General features: G+C 55.8%; 4 protein-coding genes across 4 annotated transcripts; 3 read left to right on the forward strand and 1 right to left on the reverse strand.

Moving 5' to 3' along the window:
* Nucleotides 1-1,210: 1,210 nt before the first annotated feature.
* Nucleotides 1,211-1,998, forward strand: IE81DRAFT_292537 (hypothetical protein; the record flags this gene model as incomplete). Its single annotated transcript, XM_025511963.1, has 3 exons — nucleotides 1,211-1,392; nucleotides 1,498-1,588; nucleotides 1,681-1,998. The coding sequence occupies 3 exons, from the start codon at nucleotides 1,211-1,213 to the stop codon at nucleotides 1,996-1,998; spliced, it is 591 nt and encodes a 196-aa protein (XP_025368164.1).
* On the reverse strand, nucleotides 1,953-6,217 carry IE81DRAFT_196828 (hypothetical protein). The gene is made up of 2 exons (XM_025510843.1): nucleotides 6,109-6,217; nucleotides 1,953-6,030 (listed from the first exon to the last, which is right to left on the reverse strand). Exon 2 carries the CDS (start codon nucleotides 5,958-5,960, stop codon nucleotides 2,271-2,273), a length of 3,690 nt encoding a protein of 1,229 aa, XP_025368165.1. The 5' UTR covers nucleotides 5,961-6,030; nucleotides 6,109-6,217; the 3' UTR covers nucleotides 1,953-2,270.
* Nucleotides 6,218-8,593: 2,376 nt separating this feature from the next.
* IE81DRAFT_325007 (mitochondrial carrier) lies at nucleotides 8,594-10,952 on the forward strand. The gene is made up of 9 exons (XM_025514389.1): nucleotides 8,594-9,189; nucleotides 9,282-9,536; nucleotides 9,693-9,717; nucleotides 9,813-10,009; nucleotides 10,075-10,194; nucleotides 10,283-10,295; nucleotides 10,368-10,525; nucleotides 10,603-10,631; nucleotides 10,706-10,952. The coding sequence occupies exons 1-9, from the start codon at nucleotides 9,087-9,089 to the stop codon at nucleotides 10,775-10,777; spliced, it is 972 nt and encodes a 323-aa protein (XP_025368166.1). The 5' UTR covers nucleotides 8,594-9,086; the 3' UTR covers nucleotides 10,778-10,952.
* Nucleotides 10,953-11,816: 864 nt separating this feature from the next.
* Nucleotides 11,817-16,905, forward strand: IE81DRAFT_325009 (putative arginine-specific carbamoyl-phosphate synthetase, ammonia chain). Its single transcript, XM_025514390.1, has 13 exons — nucleotides 11,817-12,835; nucleotides 12,912-13,171; nucleotides 13,264-13,279; nucleotides 13,351-13,491; nucleotides 13,576-13,660; nucleotides 13,734-15,057; nucleotides 15,124-15,467; nucleotides 15,541-15,705; nucleotides 15,773-16,004; nucleotides 16,078-16,155; nucleotides 16,220-16,290; nucleotides 16,383-16,494; nucleotides 16,579-16,905. The coding sequence occupies exons 1-13, from the start codon at nucleotides 12,172-12,174 to the stop codon at nucleotides 16,615-16,617; spliced, it is 3,531 nt and encodes a 1,176-aa protein (XP_025368167.1). The 5' UTR covers nucleotides 11,817-12,171; the 3' UTR covers nucleotides 16,618-16,905.
* Nucleotides 16,906-17,078: the final 173 nt, after the last annotated feature.

Genomic DNA, 17,078 nt, shown 5'->3' on the forward strand with positions numbered 1-17,078 from the left:
GCAAACAGCATCAAGCTCGGCTGGAGCGCCGATAGGGAAGAAGTCGTCAGTGTGCTGCCGAACGTCGCCCATTGGTACAGCGTCTCAGAACTTGGAGCCATTCCAGTGGCCTTGCTCGCTGCGACTCGTCCGACTTGCGCCCTCTGATTTGCCAAGGGCTCGGGCTGCCAAGAAAGTGACATCGGCAACGCCTCTGCTACCATTCGCCCTCGCCATGCGTCGATCCTTACGCGCCCAGGAAAAGGCCAGAGGTGGTGGGAGTCAAGAATCGAGGAAAAAGCAAAGACTGAACGCAAGCGCATCGGAGGATGAATCGGACGAAGAGAGATGGGGCTCAGATCGTGGAGGAAGCGCTTCGGAGAGCGAGCCAGAGGCTTTGGAGAGCGAGGCGAGCGATAGCGCAGATGAGTGGAGGCCTGACGAGCGGCGGAAGGGTGGCAGAAAGGATCGCGGGCAGAGAGGGGCAAGACATTCGAGCGGGGATACGGAAGAAGACGCGTCGGACATCCAAAGTCAGGAAGACGTCGAGGAAGACATCGATATCGATCAGCACAGAGGGCTACAGAAGCGCAAACGAGCGGCTGCAAGTAGGCCAGACATGAAGAAAAAGGTGCCTCGCATCAAAGACGCCAAACTGCCTATTCCGTCAGGAGCGGAGCTCTTCCCGATAGGCAAGCCGCGGGAGAATACGAAGGGCGCGGGCGCTGGCGTTGGCGTTGGAGCATCAGCGTCTTCTTCGTCTAGCCTCTCCATGGAGCAAGCTGGTAGAGAAGCGCCAGAAGAGGAACAAAAAGCAGCGGCGCAGCAGCAAGAGGATGCAAAGCGCATGTGGGAAGAGATTAGGGCGCGTAAAGCTGAGCGCTCGCAGCCGGCGCAAGGTCGTGACATCAATGTCGCTTCCAGCAACGCAAAGAGCCCGTCTGCAAATGGTCGAGGTGGAAGTAGAGGGGCTCAGAGAAGCGTGCTAGACTACATGCCTGAGGGAGACAATGATGACGTCACGCCTATACTGTGGCCAACAAGCACACCATCGTCTCGTATTGAAGATCGTGCCTCGCTCTTCATCGGCTTCGTCTACTCTCTATCCTCTCCACGCCGAACCGAGCAAACACGTCTTCTAACACATCTCTCTCGCGAGGTTCATCCGAGCCTGCCTTCCAGCATCTTTCCCGAGATGTTCGCAAGCATGAGAGCCACCCAGAGAGGTAGCATGCACGACATGTATGCTTGGAGAGTGTTGAAGCTCAAGAGGGGAAGAGATGGATTGAGCGGACCTGGGGATTGGGAAATCGACCAGGGTTGCGAAGATGATGGAGAGAAAGCAGGAGGTAGAGCTGTTCTTCGAGCAATCGAAAAGACAGGGGCGAGCGACGTACTGGTCATCGTATCTAGGTGAGAGGGCATCCACGGCGCCTGCCGCCCCACTCAATGCACGCTAATCCGTCTGGCCTTTCCCTGCATTCTGCACTTTCGCTCGGCTGCTGTACTTGAGAAAAGGTGGTATGGAGGCACAATGCTGGGTCCCATTCGATTCGAGCACATCGAGAACTGCGCGACGGAGGCGCTGCGGCAATTCCTCGACGACGAGGTGAGCACTACGCCAAAAGTGCATTGAAGTCTCGCAAAGCACCGCATAGCTCATTCTACCCAGTGACGATGTATTCTCTCGCACTCCGGCAGGCTCTCGTACCTCTTCGCAAACAGCTTGGAGATCTGGATTCTGAGGTGCTCAATTTGCGTGCTCGAAGCAGCACATCTTCTTCGCAGACAGCCACACCTTCTACACTCGCGGCCACCGCCTCACCCACATCGAGGAAAGTCGCTCCGACTTACGCAGACCTTACCAAAGAAAAGGCCGAGAGGCTAATCTCGGCCAGAAGAAAGCAGGTGGAGATGCTCAAGCGCAAATTATCTCAAGGTTCGTCGACGAATCCTTCGCCTGCGAATTTGGACAATCTGGATGCTGCGCAACGCGCTTTGGCCGTCTTGCCTCCGTGATCATCCTTTAAGCCCGCGTGGCTGGGTCTTAGCCTCCTTCCGGACCGGACAATGTTGTATCTCCCATCGATGTTGTAAAAGCATATTGAATTGCAATTGTCATGTAAGGATCCGTCATCGACGAGCGTGTGACAAAGCTCACGTTCATGTCTGTCGAATCTAGAAGAGTGAGAAGGGGGAACAGTTATAGACGTACAAAAAAGAGTAGGCAATGATGAATCGGGATGGGGAGGGGCGAAATTCGGTTGTGGGGGTCGATGGTAGCGCAACGATCAAGCTGCTAGACCTCTAGGCAGCAGTGGGCTAGATGCCGAAGGAGTGCCGACATGTGGGCTGTCAACCGCTGTTGGTCCGCTGAGGGAGCGAGAAGAAGCAACAGACGAAGCCGAAATTTCTGGATCGACTTCCCCAATCAGCGCTTCGGCCGCCAGGGCGAGAGCGAGCAGAGCAGAGACAGGTTGAGGAGGAGCTGGAAGAGACGGCGGCGTGTGATCCTCGCTCAGATCCGCCTCCGAAAGCACCTTGACATCCCGACGCGTGTCTAGGACACTATTACCTGCTGCTACGCGCGCGCGAGCCGAGCCGTTGCTGGCGCTCGGGAGCAGGGCTGCGGAGAGCGGCAGGTTGCTCGATGGCAAGTCTGGAGAGAACAAGCGAAGCCGAGGGGACAGGCCCGACTCCAATGGCGTTCCAGGTCGCTCGACGCGACGCTTCTGTGCGGAGCCACCGACCAGCGGTGGCGGAGAAACGGCCGATGAGGTCGAAGATAAGCGAATGAGGTCTTGCGCCTGGTCGCATATCTTACTCAATGGCGAGCGGGTGCCGGCGAGAAGAGGACTAGTGGCGATATCTGGCCGTTCGGATGCAGGGGCCGGGTTGAGCAGCGGGGAGGACATCTGAATGAGCAAGGGCGTTTCCTGAGTCTTATTCAAGTTCGGCGACGTGGCTTCCACTTCTTCAGCAGACAGCTCGCCTTCTTGCATGGGACCGAAAGAGCACTCGCTTGTCTGGCGAATAAGAGGTGAAGTCGACAGTGCACTGTCTCGGCTCATGCCACGTCCCATCCAACTTGAGTTGGGATGTGCGGCTGACATGACGCGACGGCTGGGACTGCTTGGTCGTCTGCGAGGGCCACATGGACGAGCACCGGGGGCGCAAGAGACTACCCGTCGGGGTGAAGGTTCAGGCAAGCGCTGACTGGCTAGGATGCCGAAAGCGATTCGTCGAGGAGATGGCGGATCGCACGGGGCTCGCGAGACGGAACGGTGATGCTTCGTGTTGCCGGAGGCATGCGATTTGAGAGCAGCGTCCCGAATCGCCGGAGACAAGCCCAGCCCTTGAGCATCGCGGCGCGCTCTGAGTGCAGTCGCAACTGCCGTATCGGGCGAGCCGGGAGGCAGCAGTCCATCACCTTCGCCTGCACCTAGCGAGCCGGCAGAAGTCATGCTGATAGCTGAGCTAGGTAGCGCTACAAGCAGGTCGCTATTCTCCTTCCTGAACACTCCCCTAACAGAGAGTGCTGGAGACAACTCTGCGACGCGTTCCCTCGTCAAGACAGATTGCTGAAGCGCAGGCTCTTCCACCTTCGAAGGAACGAAGGGCCCTTGTTCCGCCTCTGCAACATCTACAGGCTGCTCGACAATATGGGCTTCACGTGGCTCTGCTACCTCATCGGCGGTTTCTGCTGCCATAGTTGGCATTGTAGGCGCGCTCTCTAGGTAGGCAGAGGGCGGCACATCCACCTTGCCCGCAGACTTCTTTGCAGCCGTCAGCTCGAAAGTGCGTTTGGCCCAAGCCGCCATAGCGTCGCGGGCGGTCGGAGGGAGCAGATCTCTCTCCTCGCAGGGAGTAGGCGCGGCCTTTTCGAGCATTTCGTTGGCAGTGGCGAACTCCATCTTGCGTCTGCGGCGTGCACCAGCGTCGAACGGCTTCGCGATTTCAGCAAGGAGGCTCTCGACCTTGGAAGGCAGGCTTCGATGCTTCCGCATCTTTGCGACTACTGCTGCTTCTCGCGAAGTGTCCCTTGCTTTGACGTCGCTGAAAGCGTGCTCTGGTGCATTGACGTCTCGGTGTGGCAGAGGGCGCGGCAAGTTATCAGCGATCGGCGACTTCTTGGCGCTAGTAGCAACGTCAGATTCGAGGACGGCTCCATCCTCGGTGCCAAAAGAAAGTCCAAGCCCCGCACGATTCGACGACTTCCTCAAGTATGCCCCACTGTCGCCCGATGTCCTGCTTGCATGCTTGTTCGTGCCTAGAGGTGGCGTGATGGGCAACATCAAATCCGGCACTGCACGCTGGGCAGGTAGCGGTGGCAGCGGACGTGTGGCTCGGCGGGGTGAGTTGATCAGACCGATCAATCGGTTCTTTGACGATTGGAGACCATCTGAGACCGTCTTTGAGCGTGCGCGGCTCGACTGAGTGCTCTCTTTAACGTGCTTCTCTGCCTGTTCTTGCGCCTCCTTGAACGTGACAGTGCCGGCTGGCGCAGTCGTGGGAGGTTCAGCCATATCTGGAGTTCTCCAATTCTTCTGGCCGTGAATGCGAGGGTCGAAGACGGCAGGAGCGGCCATGTTTCGCCCCGCCAGGCCTGCGCCATGCGCTCGGATCTCGGCCGCCGCCCACGCACCTGACGGCGGAAGCTTGGACAGCTGCAAGCCAGGAGGCCTGCGTGCTTGGAGCCGCGTAACACCTTCGGAAGATTTGCTACGATCCACTGGTATTGCAATTCTGGGGCAAACTGGACCACTCGGAATGGTTGGCTCGTTTGCGGGCTTGGGGCCAAAAGGGTTCAAAGCTGCGAATGGGTCCACAGCTTCGTCGGCTGTGGTTGGAGTTGAGCCCGAAGTGTCCTCCTCTTGATGGTCGCTGATCATGTCGATGGGAATGCTCTCCTCCGACTCGCGCAGCCTTTGTACGCGCTGGCGAGTCGTGTGGGGCGAGGCCATCAGGTAAGGCGTTGGTGGACCGCGCACAGATATTCTGCAATGCTGCTGAGCTCGGGGAGATTCGTTGGGCAATGCGACCTGCGGCACGGATGGAGACGATGACGCTGCGTCGGAGCGACGCGGGTGCGCGAGATCCTGGTTGAATCCTATCCCTCCGGACTTGCGAGATTGGGTCGCTTGATGAGGAGATGCACTGTTCGTGTGGGGGATGACTTCTGCCTTCAGGCTGAATCGTGGCTCTTTCCAACTTGTTTGTGCGTAATGCGACCCTCCATAGCGAGCTTGTGATGTGGACTCGGAGCGCTCGCTCTGCACACCTGCGGACGGCACACTTGTGTGGCGCGCGCTGGCTGCTTGACGGATGGCTCGAGCACGCGCGTGGACCTTTTCGATGCTGATCACTCGATTGTGTATCCTTGAGCCTCGCTTGTACTGGTCGCCCTGAATGTGAGGCGAATCCTCAACGTCCGCTCCGTATCCCGAAACCTCTCCTGGGCTCATCAAACGCTCGGATTCGAAGCCCGCCTCAGAGTAGCGAGGTACCCCAAAAACGCCTGCGGAAGACAGATCGGATGTGTCCTGCTGGCATTCGCGCTCCACCCACTCGAACAAGGCCTCCTCAAACTGGGACATCACGTCCGGATCTGACGCTCGGCGACCATCGTCGAAGGCTTGGAAAGTGCGGCTAAGCTCGTCCAAGTTCTGCATAGGCACAGCTGATCCAGACGTCACGTGTACCGCAGCGGGCGAGGGAAAGAGGATGCTTGGGCTTGGATAAGGCAGCGAACCGGGGCCGAGTGGTAGGGAGAGACGATAGCCATTCTTCAAACAGGATTGCACCGCCGGCTTGAGTAGTGGGGCAACTGTGACCCGGAGAGCTGATGATCCAACGCCAGGTCGTGTGCTGGCCGCAGACGATAGGACAGCTATCGTAGCTTCCCGTTTGTTGGTCAATTGAGAGCTGGAGCGTGGTGGAACGCCACCTGCGCGAAGGGAAGCAGGAACACCGGCGTACATGGTGTTTGAACGATCGTCGAGAAGATCAAAGACGTGGAGAGGGAGCAGGATCGAAGCAAGGCAAGCGAAGCTGCTATGCGGATAGGCGACGGCAGCATGAGCGATTTGGGTCTAGCAGCGTTGATGGTGTGTTGCAGAACCTACTCACACTAGGCCAGGCAGTTCGATCGAAATTGAGTTGAGAACCAAGTCGCAGTCGAACCAGTCGATGCTTTGGCAGTAGCTGACAGACCGGTAGGTGGTTCTGGGCGCTTGCAAGAAGGAGAAGAGAAGGGAGCTTAAGTAGTAGAAAGATGTGTGAGTTGCAAACGCACCCAAAGCACAGATGAAGAAGTGAAAGGTGGGTAAGAAGCACAGGACAATCGGTGGTAGAGGCTTCAAAGTGCAAAGAGTTGCCTCTTTGTCTTAAGAGACGGAGCCAAGCGGAAGCATATTCCTAATTCAGCTCGGATGCGGCAGTGAAAACCTGCCTTCGACGCTTAGTTTGGTACGCTTGCCTGCTAGCGCTCCAAGACAAGTAGCTCAGAGTGACGAAATGCCTTCGGGTGCAAATGCTTGTTTCAGTGCTCACACGTGCCTTTGTGGCATCACTCCATCGCATGTTGAGCGATCGGCCCCCGCGTCGTGCTGCCGTGACTACTTTCGAGGCTAAAAGAGGCCTGCAAGGCGAGTCGACTCTCGGCGACTGCCTATTTCGACAGAGGCCCGCTTCAGTTGAGCTTTCGGTAGATGAATTGAGACTGAGCGTGCAGTGCGGGAGACGAAGATAGAGCTGACCAGTCACGAGGCCCGCGTCGGGAGCAGATTGGAAGATGCCGCGTTGGAGCCCGTTGAAGGACGTCATGCTTGGCCACATGCCTGAGACATCTGGTCGTCATACGTTGCGCGCTGCCTTGATCAGCTCATCTTGGAAGCTGTCCACAGCAGCGACTGCGGGAGAAGTGAATAGAGCAGCGAGAATTAGCACCGTCTGATCCCACTTGGTAGAGTGTATGCGAGCGCGTCGTTCAACGGCCCGACGGTTGGTCTGCACGGGCACACCAGATGTTGGAACTTGCTGTACACAATGGCCTGCTTGTGCGAAGGGCCCCAGCATGATTGTTTACCATCCATGCTTCGGTACAGGCAGTCTGCAGCATCTCACTCGAGACCTGTCGACTGATGACTTGGAAAAGTGGCAGATCGGAGGCATCGTCGCGAAGGGTAAACGGTGTGAGGGCTTGTCTGCGTCCGAACAAGACTTGAGGTGCAAGTCACGAGCCCAGCAGCGTGTGATGGTGATGCACGCGACGCGCCAAACAACGACTCATGACTCAAAACTGGCGCGCCCGATTGCTTACTCACGTGACTCTTCTGAGTGAATGATCGAGAATCTTTCTTGGGCCCGCGCCCCGCCTACCTGCCGCACCGGGCCGGCATTGTGTGCTTGGCCCGACCGAAGCCCGTCAACGCCGCTCGCCCTTTGACTCTTGACTACAATTCACGATTCCAGCTCATGTAGCGGCCGCGCAAGGTTTAGCAGCAACTCAAAATTGGCTAGGGCTGGCAGTAAGAATTGTTGCACGTACGCACCGACGTTGAATTGCTCGTCATGGACATCTGAGCACTCCGACTCGGAACTGTGATGATCGTCCTCAATACACACATGCTATGATCGTTGTAATTGTGCGTGGCTAGACGACTGAGCGGCTGTATTTGAGTCTTGACCATACCGAATATACAAGCTTCTGGACCGGGTCGAGCGACTATGAGGCCGTTGCAGCGGGACTGATCCAGACTCACGACTATGATTGAATTCTATACAGGCGTGTGGGCACATACAGAGAAGGAGGTCAGGAGGTCTGCTCGTGAGCAGCCCTCGCAAGGCGCTCGCAATCAGAAGACTAGTCTTGTGCACGTACTCGTGACTAGATCAGCAGTAGGACTATCGGGAGAATACTGACGGATGTGAATGTGAACGTGAATCGTGAGTCAAAATAAGTCTTAATCAGATAGCTTCTTGGCACACAAGCGCGCGGCGTCACATCAAGCCTTTGCAGGATCACGCGTTGTGAACACAACGGTGTGCCGTACAACAGTCGTGAGCATAGATATGCTCTTCGTTGCATCAGGCCTGCAGCGAAGAGCAAGACATTCCCTGCACGGATTGATGTCTGCCTTGGACTGGTTGCCTGCACCCTGCCTGCCATGCAGCAGAGAATCTTGAATAGCAGCAAGCAGACGAGAAGAGACTCTTGAGTCGTGACTGTGGCCGCCATCATGCATGGTGGATGCTGGATGGACGCACGTCTTTCCACCGGTCGATATCCACACAGATCCACGGAGCGTCCCCGCGAAGCTGGTACCGTGTTGCGCGTGAGACGCGCGTCGTGCAGCGAGCACACATCAGCGGCGTCACCTTGCTTGCGTGGGGAAATTGGCACGCTCGCCGCGTGACTCCGCCGCGCCGTTCAAGCTGTGGGTGGTCACAACAGTCTTGAGTACCCGCAAACGGCACACCCATGCATTCGCGCCGGTCCCTGTGCGTGCGTGAAATCGTGCCCGTTCAGAAACTGACCGGTAAACGGCGGTCGCGAGTCGGGGTCCACAACAGCAGCAGCGACTTCTGCAGCCTCGATCTGAACAGCCCAGCCAGACAGCCGCATTCACGCTCGAGCCACGAGGGCATCCTCGCCCTGGTGCATGGGTCGAGCCCGGCAAGCAATCAGACGAACGTGAATTAACAAGATCACTCCGCTCCACCCCGGAACGTCCGACCTGCACGTCGCCAGCAGCAGTCACGAGTGTGATCCGCTTACCGGTTGTTGCCGTACATGCGTACCGCCTACGCGATCGAGGGGTTCGCGCTTGCTTCTTGCATGAGCAGCTAGCCGTGCTCCATCTCACATCCCATCCGCTACTCGAGTTCCACTTTCTTCTGAACAACAACAACGTCATTCTCGTCCAACGACCTTTCCCCTCGTCGCGCTTACCCGTTGCCTCGGCAGCTCCCACTCATCTCGCACCTACCACCTCTAGCTGCCCTTTCTCGCCCTCATACCAGAGCGGCTCAGCAGAACTCCTGTTCACAGCGCTCGCATTCAAGACTACTTTCGGCTTCTTGCGCTCCTCTTGAGGAAGGGAAAAATGTCTAAGAAAGGCGAGGTCAACAACAAGCCCAAGGTGGCTCCGTCCACGCACTTGATTGCGGGTGGGATTGCCGGTTTTGCGGAAGCATGCACATGTCATCGTGAGTCGTATGATCGCTAGTGATCGCTCGATCGCAGCTCTCAAAGGGCTCGGACTCATCGCGAACGCTACCTTGCTTGCCGCACAACTCAGCTCTCGACACGATCAAGGTCCGCATGCAACTCTCGCGCAGGGGCAAGATCTCTGGTCAAAAGCCACGAGGTTTTATTGCTACTGGTGCTTATATCGTGCAGAGGGAAACGCCTCTTGGCCTTTACAAAGGCCTTGGAGCTGTCGTCGCTGGTATTGTGCCCAAGATGGCCATTCGATTCATGAGCTTCGAGTACTACAAAGCTTACTTTGCGGATCGTGTGACTGGCAAGACTAGCCCTTCTGGCGTCTTCTTGGGTAAGTGATGGAGCTCCGGTGCTCTTGGATGGTAGTGTACTGTCGTGCTCGTCGGAGCATCGGCCACCATGGCCGACAGCTTGAGCACAGAGTTCAGCAGTTGCCCCATCTCTCCCTGGCTGACGCTCGACGCCCACCAAACTTACGCATCTACAGCTGGTCTCGGAGCCGGAACTACAGAGTGGGTGATGAGATTCTCGAGGCAGCAGGCTCGGCTGCGCAGGCGCCGCTTTCGGCCACTTGACTGACCAGAAGCCGCGTCTCTTGTTTCACCAGAGCCGTGGTGGTCGTGAATCCGATGGAAGTTGTCAAGATTCGTCTCCAAGCTCAGCAACATTCTTTGGCCGACCCTCTCGAGGTTCCTCGATACCGAAATGCGGCCCATGCTTTGTACACCATTGTGCGAGAAGAAGGCATCACAACTCTGTACCGCGGAGTCGCTCTCACTGCTGCTCGTCAAGCTACCAACCAAGGTGGGTCAGAGAAAGGTACGCAGAGTCAGCAGGCACGTCGAGCTCATATCAGGCACATACCACAGCTGCAAACTTCACTGCTTACCAGGAGCTGAAAGCTCTGGCCCAGAGAGTGCAGGGTGTCGACGAACTCCCTAGCATTCAGACTGGTACGATCGGACTTATCTCCGGAGCCCTCGGTCCATGTGAGTCCGCACTGGGCGGCTACCGGTGTGTGTGGCAGCGATTGCTGGCTGACAATTGGGCGACTTGGGCAATCGATCCCGCCCCTAGTCTCCAACGCCCCGTGAGTCGAATGAAGGCGCACTGCAGTGTCAAGCCTCACTCGCTGACTAGCTGCTATGTTCTTGGCTCGCAGCATCGATACCATCAAGACACGTATTCAGCGTGCTTCTCGTGTAGAAGGAGAGACTGCAATCAGTCGAGTGGTCAAGGTTGCTGGAGAGATGTTCAAGCAAGAAGGACCTGCCGCCTTTTGGAAAGGTATCACGCCTCGCGTTGCTCGTGTCGCGCCAGGTGAGTGGCCGTCGTGCTCTGCTAGGAATGCTCTGCACGCTGTCCAAAGCTGACCCTCACTTACCCGTGCTATTCAGGCCAAGCCGTCGTCTTCACGATCTACGAGGTGAGTAGGCGACGTACTGATCGAGTAACCTACCTCTGCGCTGACGGGCGCGCAACACCTTTTTTGGACAACAGAAAGTCAAGGGGTACATCGAGGCAGCGAAAGCGGGTGAATTCAATGTTCGCGATCACGACAACAGCTCGTAGAAGACAGGAGAATCAGAACACGAGCTGCAGAATCTTGTGGAGAGAATCGCATCGCCATGGTGTTGTCGAGGACTCCGATGATTGCGGCTGTGCGGCAGCAGACGAAAGCGAGAGCGGTGCTGGTGCTTATTTCGTGTATCTCGCATACAAATCTAATATCAACGTATTCTCGATGCTGTTTCACCAGCTGGATGGTTTCGCCAGGTGGGAGGTGAGACAAGAGGCGTTCGGATCGGCCAAAGTGGGGTTGCAGAGCCCACTGCCCTGCGCAATCATTGAATGAAAGCGTTATTGGCGGAGTGGCTTGGTAGGGGATGTGACGCACCCGCCTAGTCGGCGGCACTCTCTGCGTGCCCGAGCCTTCGGACAAGTCGGCCATGCAACGCGCCTATATAGCTTCGATCTCCAAGATCTTCGGAAGCTGCACGTGATCACGATCGCCTGCATGCGCGCCCGATGTGTGCGCTCTCGATTTGAGTTGAATCGTGATTCAAATTGATGGAAAGCCAGCCTTCTTTGCCCGTGCCTTATCGAGTCGAGAGTCACGCTCTGCGTGTTTGACAGACTCTCCAAACCCAAGCAAGCATACCATGTCCAGCTGGAATTTCTGAAGGACAAGGTCCAGAGCGTGAAGATCCAATCAAATGTCCATCAAAGAAGACACTCATCTGAAATCAAGAAGTTCGTGAATGTGAATGAAATCGCACAATCGTGAATCAAATGATTCGCACTGCATCAAGAATTAAGATTGATAGCATAGCATGGCTTTTCTTCAGCAGGACGAAGTGAAGCAGAACTCCCCGGCCTGAACGCGTTCGACCCACGCATGCACGCATGCCTGCAGGCATGCACGGCGATGCACTGAAACAGACTCACGACTCACGATCGACTTCCACTCGCAGCCGAGTCACGCGCAGACGCGTTTTTTTTTTTTCTGGTGCAGCAAGCTGCTGCTGCTGCTGCGTGGCTTATCGGACAAGGCCAAGAAGGGGGACGATTAAGCGCCCGCACGAGAAGAAATTGAGCTGCGAGCTGTTCCAGCTAGATAGCTATAGGCTGCATGGGTCGTCTAGCTCTCTCCACCGTCAATCTCCTCGTCTCACATATATCCCCAAACATTCGGCTTCTAGCGAGCACCCGCATTCAACATCACGAGAGCTCTCGAGACTCTTGTGTTGGTGATCAGCTAGCTCCCTTCATTCGCCCTGCCTCTTTTCCCCCAGGAGCGTGACCTGATCACAAATCCCGCCCATCATCAGCGCTCGCCAGTACCCAAATCTTGAGAAGGACGCGAAGCGCAGCGGACATTTTGCTGCTCTGCTTGTATAGCTTTGACACTGCTCGAAAAGGCGCTGCTTCCTCAGCTTGAAGTAAGCAGGCCGTAGTACATCAGCATGTACCGGCCGCTGCAGCGTCTCGCTGCCAGTCAGCGCGACGTTAGCAGATCTTTCACAGTCGGCAATGTTGCCAGAGTCGCTTCCAGCCGCGCGTCGGTGATGCGAGTCTCTGGCTTCGCTGCACACAGATCACTTCACTCTTCCTCGAATCGCTTCTCGCCCGCTGCAACAGCTCCCAAAGCGGCCCATCATGCGGAAGAGATGCAACCCATCGCAACTGGCTTGCAGCGCTGGACCAGCTACCTACCCAAGGTGGAGAGAAGCGATGTGAAGAAGGTGCTGCTGGTCGGATCGGGGGGTCTCAGTATCGGTCAAGCCGGAGAATTCGACTACTCGGGATCTCAGGCTATCAAAGCTTTGCGCGAATCTGGCATCGAGACGATCCTCATCAACCCCAACATTGCAACGATCCAAACTAGTCACACGCACGCATCTCAAGTCTACTTCCTGCCCATTTCACCAGACTATGTCGCTTATGTGCTGGAAAAGGAAAGACCGGATGGTGTGCTGCTTACTTTCGGAGGTCAGAGTGCCCTCAATGTCGGTGTCAAGCTGGATGAGATGGGTGTCTTTGAGCGGCTGGGCGTAAAGGTGCTTGGCTCTCAGGTCGACGTTCTGCGCATGTGCGAGGACAGAGATCTTTTCGTGCAAGCTCTTGATCGTGAGTCATGAGAGCGGCGTCGCACAGTCGAAGGCATGGCGCTGATCGTTGGCTTGCCTCACCTTTTCTCGTGCAGAGATCAATATCCCCGTGGCCAAGTCAGAGGCTGTCTCTTCTGTGCCAGCCGCCCTCAAGGCTGCTGAGAAGATTGGCTATCCCGTTATTGTCCGTGCTGCGTACGCACTGGGAGGTCTTGGATCAGGCTTCGCGGACAACGAGGACGAGCTTCGGGACTTGTGCGCTCGATCGCTCAGCTTGAGCCCGCAAATTCTGGTAGAGAAGAGCTTGAAAGGCTGGAAGGAGAGCGAATACGAAGTTCTGAGGGATCAGGAGGACGTGAGTTCAGACTGCGTGCAGTCGACATCCGTCTGGCTTCTGACAAGATCCGTCGCGTCACTCTGGCTATTTCTCGTTTCTGCCCCTGCCAGAATGCCATCATATGCTGTGAGTATGCCTTCATTCGTCGCCCTAGGTGCTCGGAACGTGGCTGAATGGATGCATTGCGATCTGCACAGGCAACATGGAGAACTTTGATCCGCTCGGCATCCACACTGGTGATTCGATTGTCGTTGCGCCTTCTCAAACATTGTCAGACGACAACTACCACATGCTCCGATCAGCTGCATTAAAGGTGATCAGGCATCTTGGCATTGTCGGTGAGTGCTTTGCTCGTGGCATAGATGATTCCTGTATGCTGCGCAACAAGAAGTTGTCCTGACGCTCAGGAAACGTAATCACAGGCGAATGCAACATTCAGTATGCCCTTGACCCTAACTCTAGAGACTACCGCGTGATCGAAGTCAACCCTCGTCTGAGTCGTTCAAGGTGAGCTGCAGATGAAGAGGCCGGGCGAGATGTGTTCGGCTCTGCTGACACGCCACATGTGACTGCCCCTCAGTGCACTTGCTTCCAAAGCAACAGGATACCCTCTTGCGTACACTGCAGCTAAGCTCGCGCTCGGTCACACTCTTCCCGAGCTGCCCAACGCTGTCACAAAGACGACGACCGCCTGCTTTGAGCCTTCGTTGGACTACATCGTGACAAAGATTCCTAAATGGGATCTGTCAAAGTTCCAGCACGTCAACCGGGAGGTCGGATCCAGCATGAAATCTGTTGGTGAGGTCATGGCGATCGGAAGAACCTTTGAGGAATCCTTGCAGAAAGCCATTCGACAGGTCGCGCCGAATTACGATGGCTTTGATGCCTACATCAAGCCGGATGATCTTGATCATGCGCTCTCCGTCCCAACAGACACCCGGCTTTTCGCTATTGCGCACGCCATGCTGAACTGCGGTTATGACGTCGAGAAGCTGCACAGTCTGACAAAGATTGATCGCTTCTTCCTGTACAAACTTGACAACATTGTCCAACTGCATCGCAAGCTGAAGGAGTTGGGCAGTGTCTCCGCTGTCGACAAGGACTTGATGAAGCTTTGCAAGCAGCGCGGATTCTCTGATCGCCAAATCGCACAGCTGACCGGCACGAAGGAAGATCAGGTCCGCAAACACCGCAAATCGCTCGGCATAACGCCCTTCGTCAAGCGCATTGACACTGTGGCAGCCGAGTATCCTGCGATGACCAACTACCTCTATACCACCTATAATGCGACCACTCATGACGTCGAATTTGACGACCACGGCACAATGGTCCTCGGAAGCGGTGTCTACCGCATCGGCTCTTCCGTCGAATTCGACTGGTGCGCAGTCACTTGCGCGCGTCAAATTCGGGGAATGGGTCACAAGACGATCATGATCAACTACAATCCCGAGACGGTCAGCACGGACTTTGATGAGGCTGATCGTCTGTATTTCGAAGAGCTTGGCTTCGAGCGTGTGATGGACATCTACGAACTTGAAGGGTCCAGCGGAGTGGTCGTCTCCGTCGGAGGTCAGCTGCCGCAGAACATCGCTCTGCGCTTGAAAGAGACTGGAGGTTGCAACGTCCTGGGCACAGATCCAGTGCGCATCGATAGCGCAGAGGACAGACACAAGTTCAGCCAGATCTTGGACGATGTTGGTGTGGATCAGCCAGAATGGATCGAGGCGACTTCCGTCGATGTTGCTAAGGAGTTCGCTGCCAGGGTCACATATCCCGTTCTCGTCCGTCCATCGTATGTCTTGTCTGGAGCGGCGATGAACGTCATCTGGGACGAAAGCACCCTGCAGCACCATCTGACGGCAGCTGCAGAAGTCAACACCGAATATCCAGTCGTCCTGACAAAAGTGCGTCTTGTGGGTGCATCTAGATACGCGATGACGATGCTGACGTTCAATCTTTAACAATCGCAGTTCATCGATAACGCACAAGAAATTGACATTGACGCTGTCGCTCACAAGGGCGAGCTCATCGTTCACGCTGTCTCGGAGCACGTCGAGAATGCCGGTGTGCACTCTGGTGATGCTACCTTGGTCCTGCCCCCCTTCTCCCTCGACTCGAATGATTTGGCTCGATTAAAGACGATTGCTCAGAAAATGGCGCACGCTTTCCAGATCAGCGGACCCTTCAACATGCAAATCATCCGCAAGCCTGCAGACGAAAGCAAGGGCGAGACCGAGGCTGCACTGAAGGTCATCGAGTGCAACGTTCGTGCAAGTCGTTCATTCCCATTCGTCAGCAAGGTGTTGGGTGTAAAGTGAGTAGCATCGCGAATACCCAGCGCTAATCTGACGCATCCAGCTGATGAGCAATTCACTTGGGCTTCGTAGTTTCATCGACATTGCTGCGCAAGCAATCGTCGGACAGGACGTGCCCAAACCGATGGACTTGATGGAGAAGCAGAGAGACTACGTCGCCATCAAGGTGCCGCAATTCTCCTGGACCCGTCTAGCCGGCGCAGATCCTTTCTTGGGCGTGGAGATGGGCTCGACTGGGTGCGTATGCGTCAGACGCCTAGCTGGTTCTTGCGATGGCTGACCATGACAGCCGTGGCATGCACAGCGAGGTCGCATCTTTTGGGAAAGACCTCTACGAGGCTTTCTGGGCTGCGACCGCATCTCAAACCAACTTCCGCGTTCCCCAGCCCAACACCGGTGTTCTGCTTGGAGGTGACGTGACAAAGCCAGAATTTGCTCAAATTGCCAAAATTTACTACGACTTGGGCTTCAAGCTGTACTGCCAATCTCAAGAGGTGGAAGAATACCTGAACAGTCTGCCTCACGTTTCTTGCAAGGTACGTCTTCATACCTCGTCGGGCTTGCAGCGATCTTTTCTAATGCCTCAAGTCTTGCGACTCTTCCCCTCAGCGCATCTGGTTCCCTTTGAAGGACAAGAGAAAGTTGAAGGAGGTGTTCGACGAGTACGACATCAACATTGTGGTCAATGTGCGTCAGGCGTGCAATCAGAGTATACTACCAAGACTGACTTTATGGCTCGCGTCCCTCGCAGCTTGCTCGCTACCGCGGTAAAGACACTTTGGATGCGGACTACGTTGCGCGTCGCAATGCCGTAGACTTTGGGTGAGTGGATGTCTTGCCCCTGCGACAAACATTTCAGCGCGGCATGCGCGACTCTGGTGTGTTGACAGCTCATACGACTTTTGCACTGTCAGGCTGCCCATGTTCAATGAAGCTCGAGTTGCGCTACTCTTCGCTCAGACCTTGCAACATCGCATGCCACTGGGCTGCTTGCGTCATTGGGAGGAAGGAAAGGTGCCTAGCGAGGTGAGTGCGCCCCGTCTTATCAGCTGGCTTGCGGCACACCTTGCTGAATCAGCCAAGACGTGTTTGTGCCCTCTTCGTACCTAGGTCGTCTCCTGGAAGGAAGTCGTACCCGAAAGCGCTTGAGGCGGATTCATAAAGTAATGAGAAAATGAGTGTGCCTGCAAATGTGTAGTTGAATGGGCAGGGCAAGACGACTCGTCACCTTTGAATGAAATGCCATCAAGTGGGTGGAAAGTCAGCGCAAACGGGGCTATGCCTGTCAGATCACATCCCTTTGCGGACACCCATGTGATGTTCAGTAGAATGCCTGTTACCGCTCCTAGCGAAGGCGATGCACAACTGAACGCGCGAACACTAGATATACGGGTTCAAAGCCATCCGCATTGTTTAATTCCAGAAAGAAGAGCGGCGAGGTAGTCATGCATATTGCGTGCGTGTGGGGGCCGAGCGCGAGTGACCAGGATCGTCGCAGTGAGGTATGTCACTGGAGCGACGATGAACAAGAAGCCAGGGTAATCAAGAATGGAGCTAGGATGCCATGCGATGCTGTTTACGTGTATGTGAGTAGCTTGCGTGACTTTAAA

The sequence above is a fragment of the Ceraceosorus guamensis genome (assembly GCF_003144195.1).
Source record: "Ceraceosorus guamensis strain MCA 4658 unplaced genomic scaffold IE81scaffold_51, whole genome shotgun sequence".
NCBI classification, from domain to species: Eukaryota; Fungi; Basidiomycota; class Exobasidiomycetes; order Ceraceosorales; family Ceraceosoraceae; genus Ceraceosorus; species Ceraceosorus guamensis.

Bases quoted from the DNA above. Each gene is read 5' to 3' on its own strand.
- IE81DRAFT_196828 (XM_025510843.1), bottom strand. From the start codon at position 5,960: ATGTACGCCGGTGTTCCTGCTTCCCTTCGCGCAGGTGGCGTTCCACCA.
- IE81DRAFT_325009 (XM_025514390.1), top strand. From the start codon at position 12,172: ATGTACCGGCCGCTGCAGCGTCTCGCTGCCAGTCAGCGCGACGTTAGC. The intron at 13,661-13,733 runs GTGAGCTGCAGA...ACTGCCCCTCAG, and splicing joins CCTCGTCTGAGTCGTTCAAG to TGCACTTGCTTCCAAAGCAA. The intron at 16,156-16,219 runs GTGCGTCAGGCG...CGTCCCTCGCAG, and splicing joins ACATCAACATTGTGGTCAAT to CTTGCTCGCTACCGCGGTAA.
- IE81DRAFT_325007 (XM_025514389.1), top strand. From the start codon at position 9,087: ATGTCTAAGAAAGGCGAGGTCAACAACAAGCCCAAGGTGGCTCCGTCC. The intron at 9,718-9,812 runs GTGGGTGATGAG...TTGTTTCACCAG, and splicing joins CTCGGAGCCGGAACTACAGA to AGCCGTGGTGGTCGTGAATC. The intron at 10,526-10,602 runs GTGAGTGGCCGT...CGTGCTATTCAG, and splicing joins CGTTGCTCGTGTCGCGCCAG to GCCAAGCCGTCGTCTTCACG.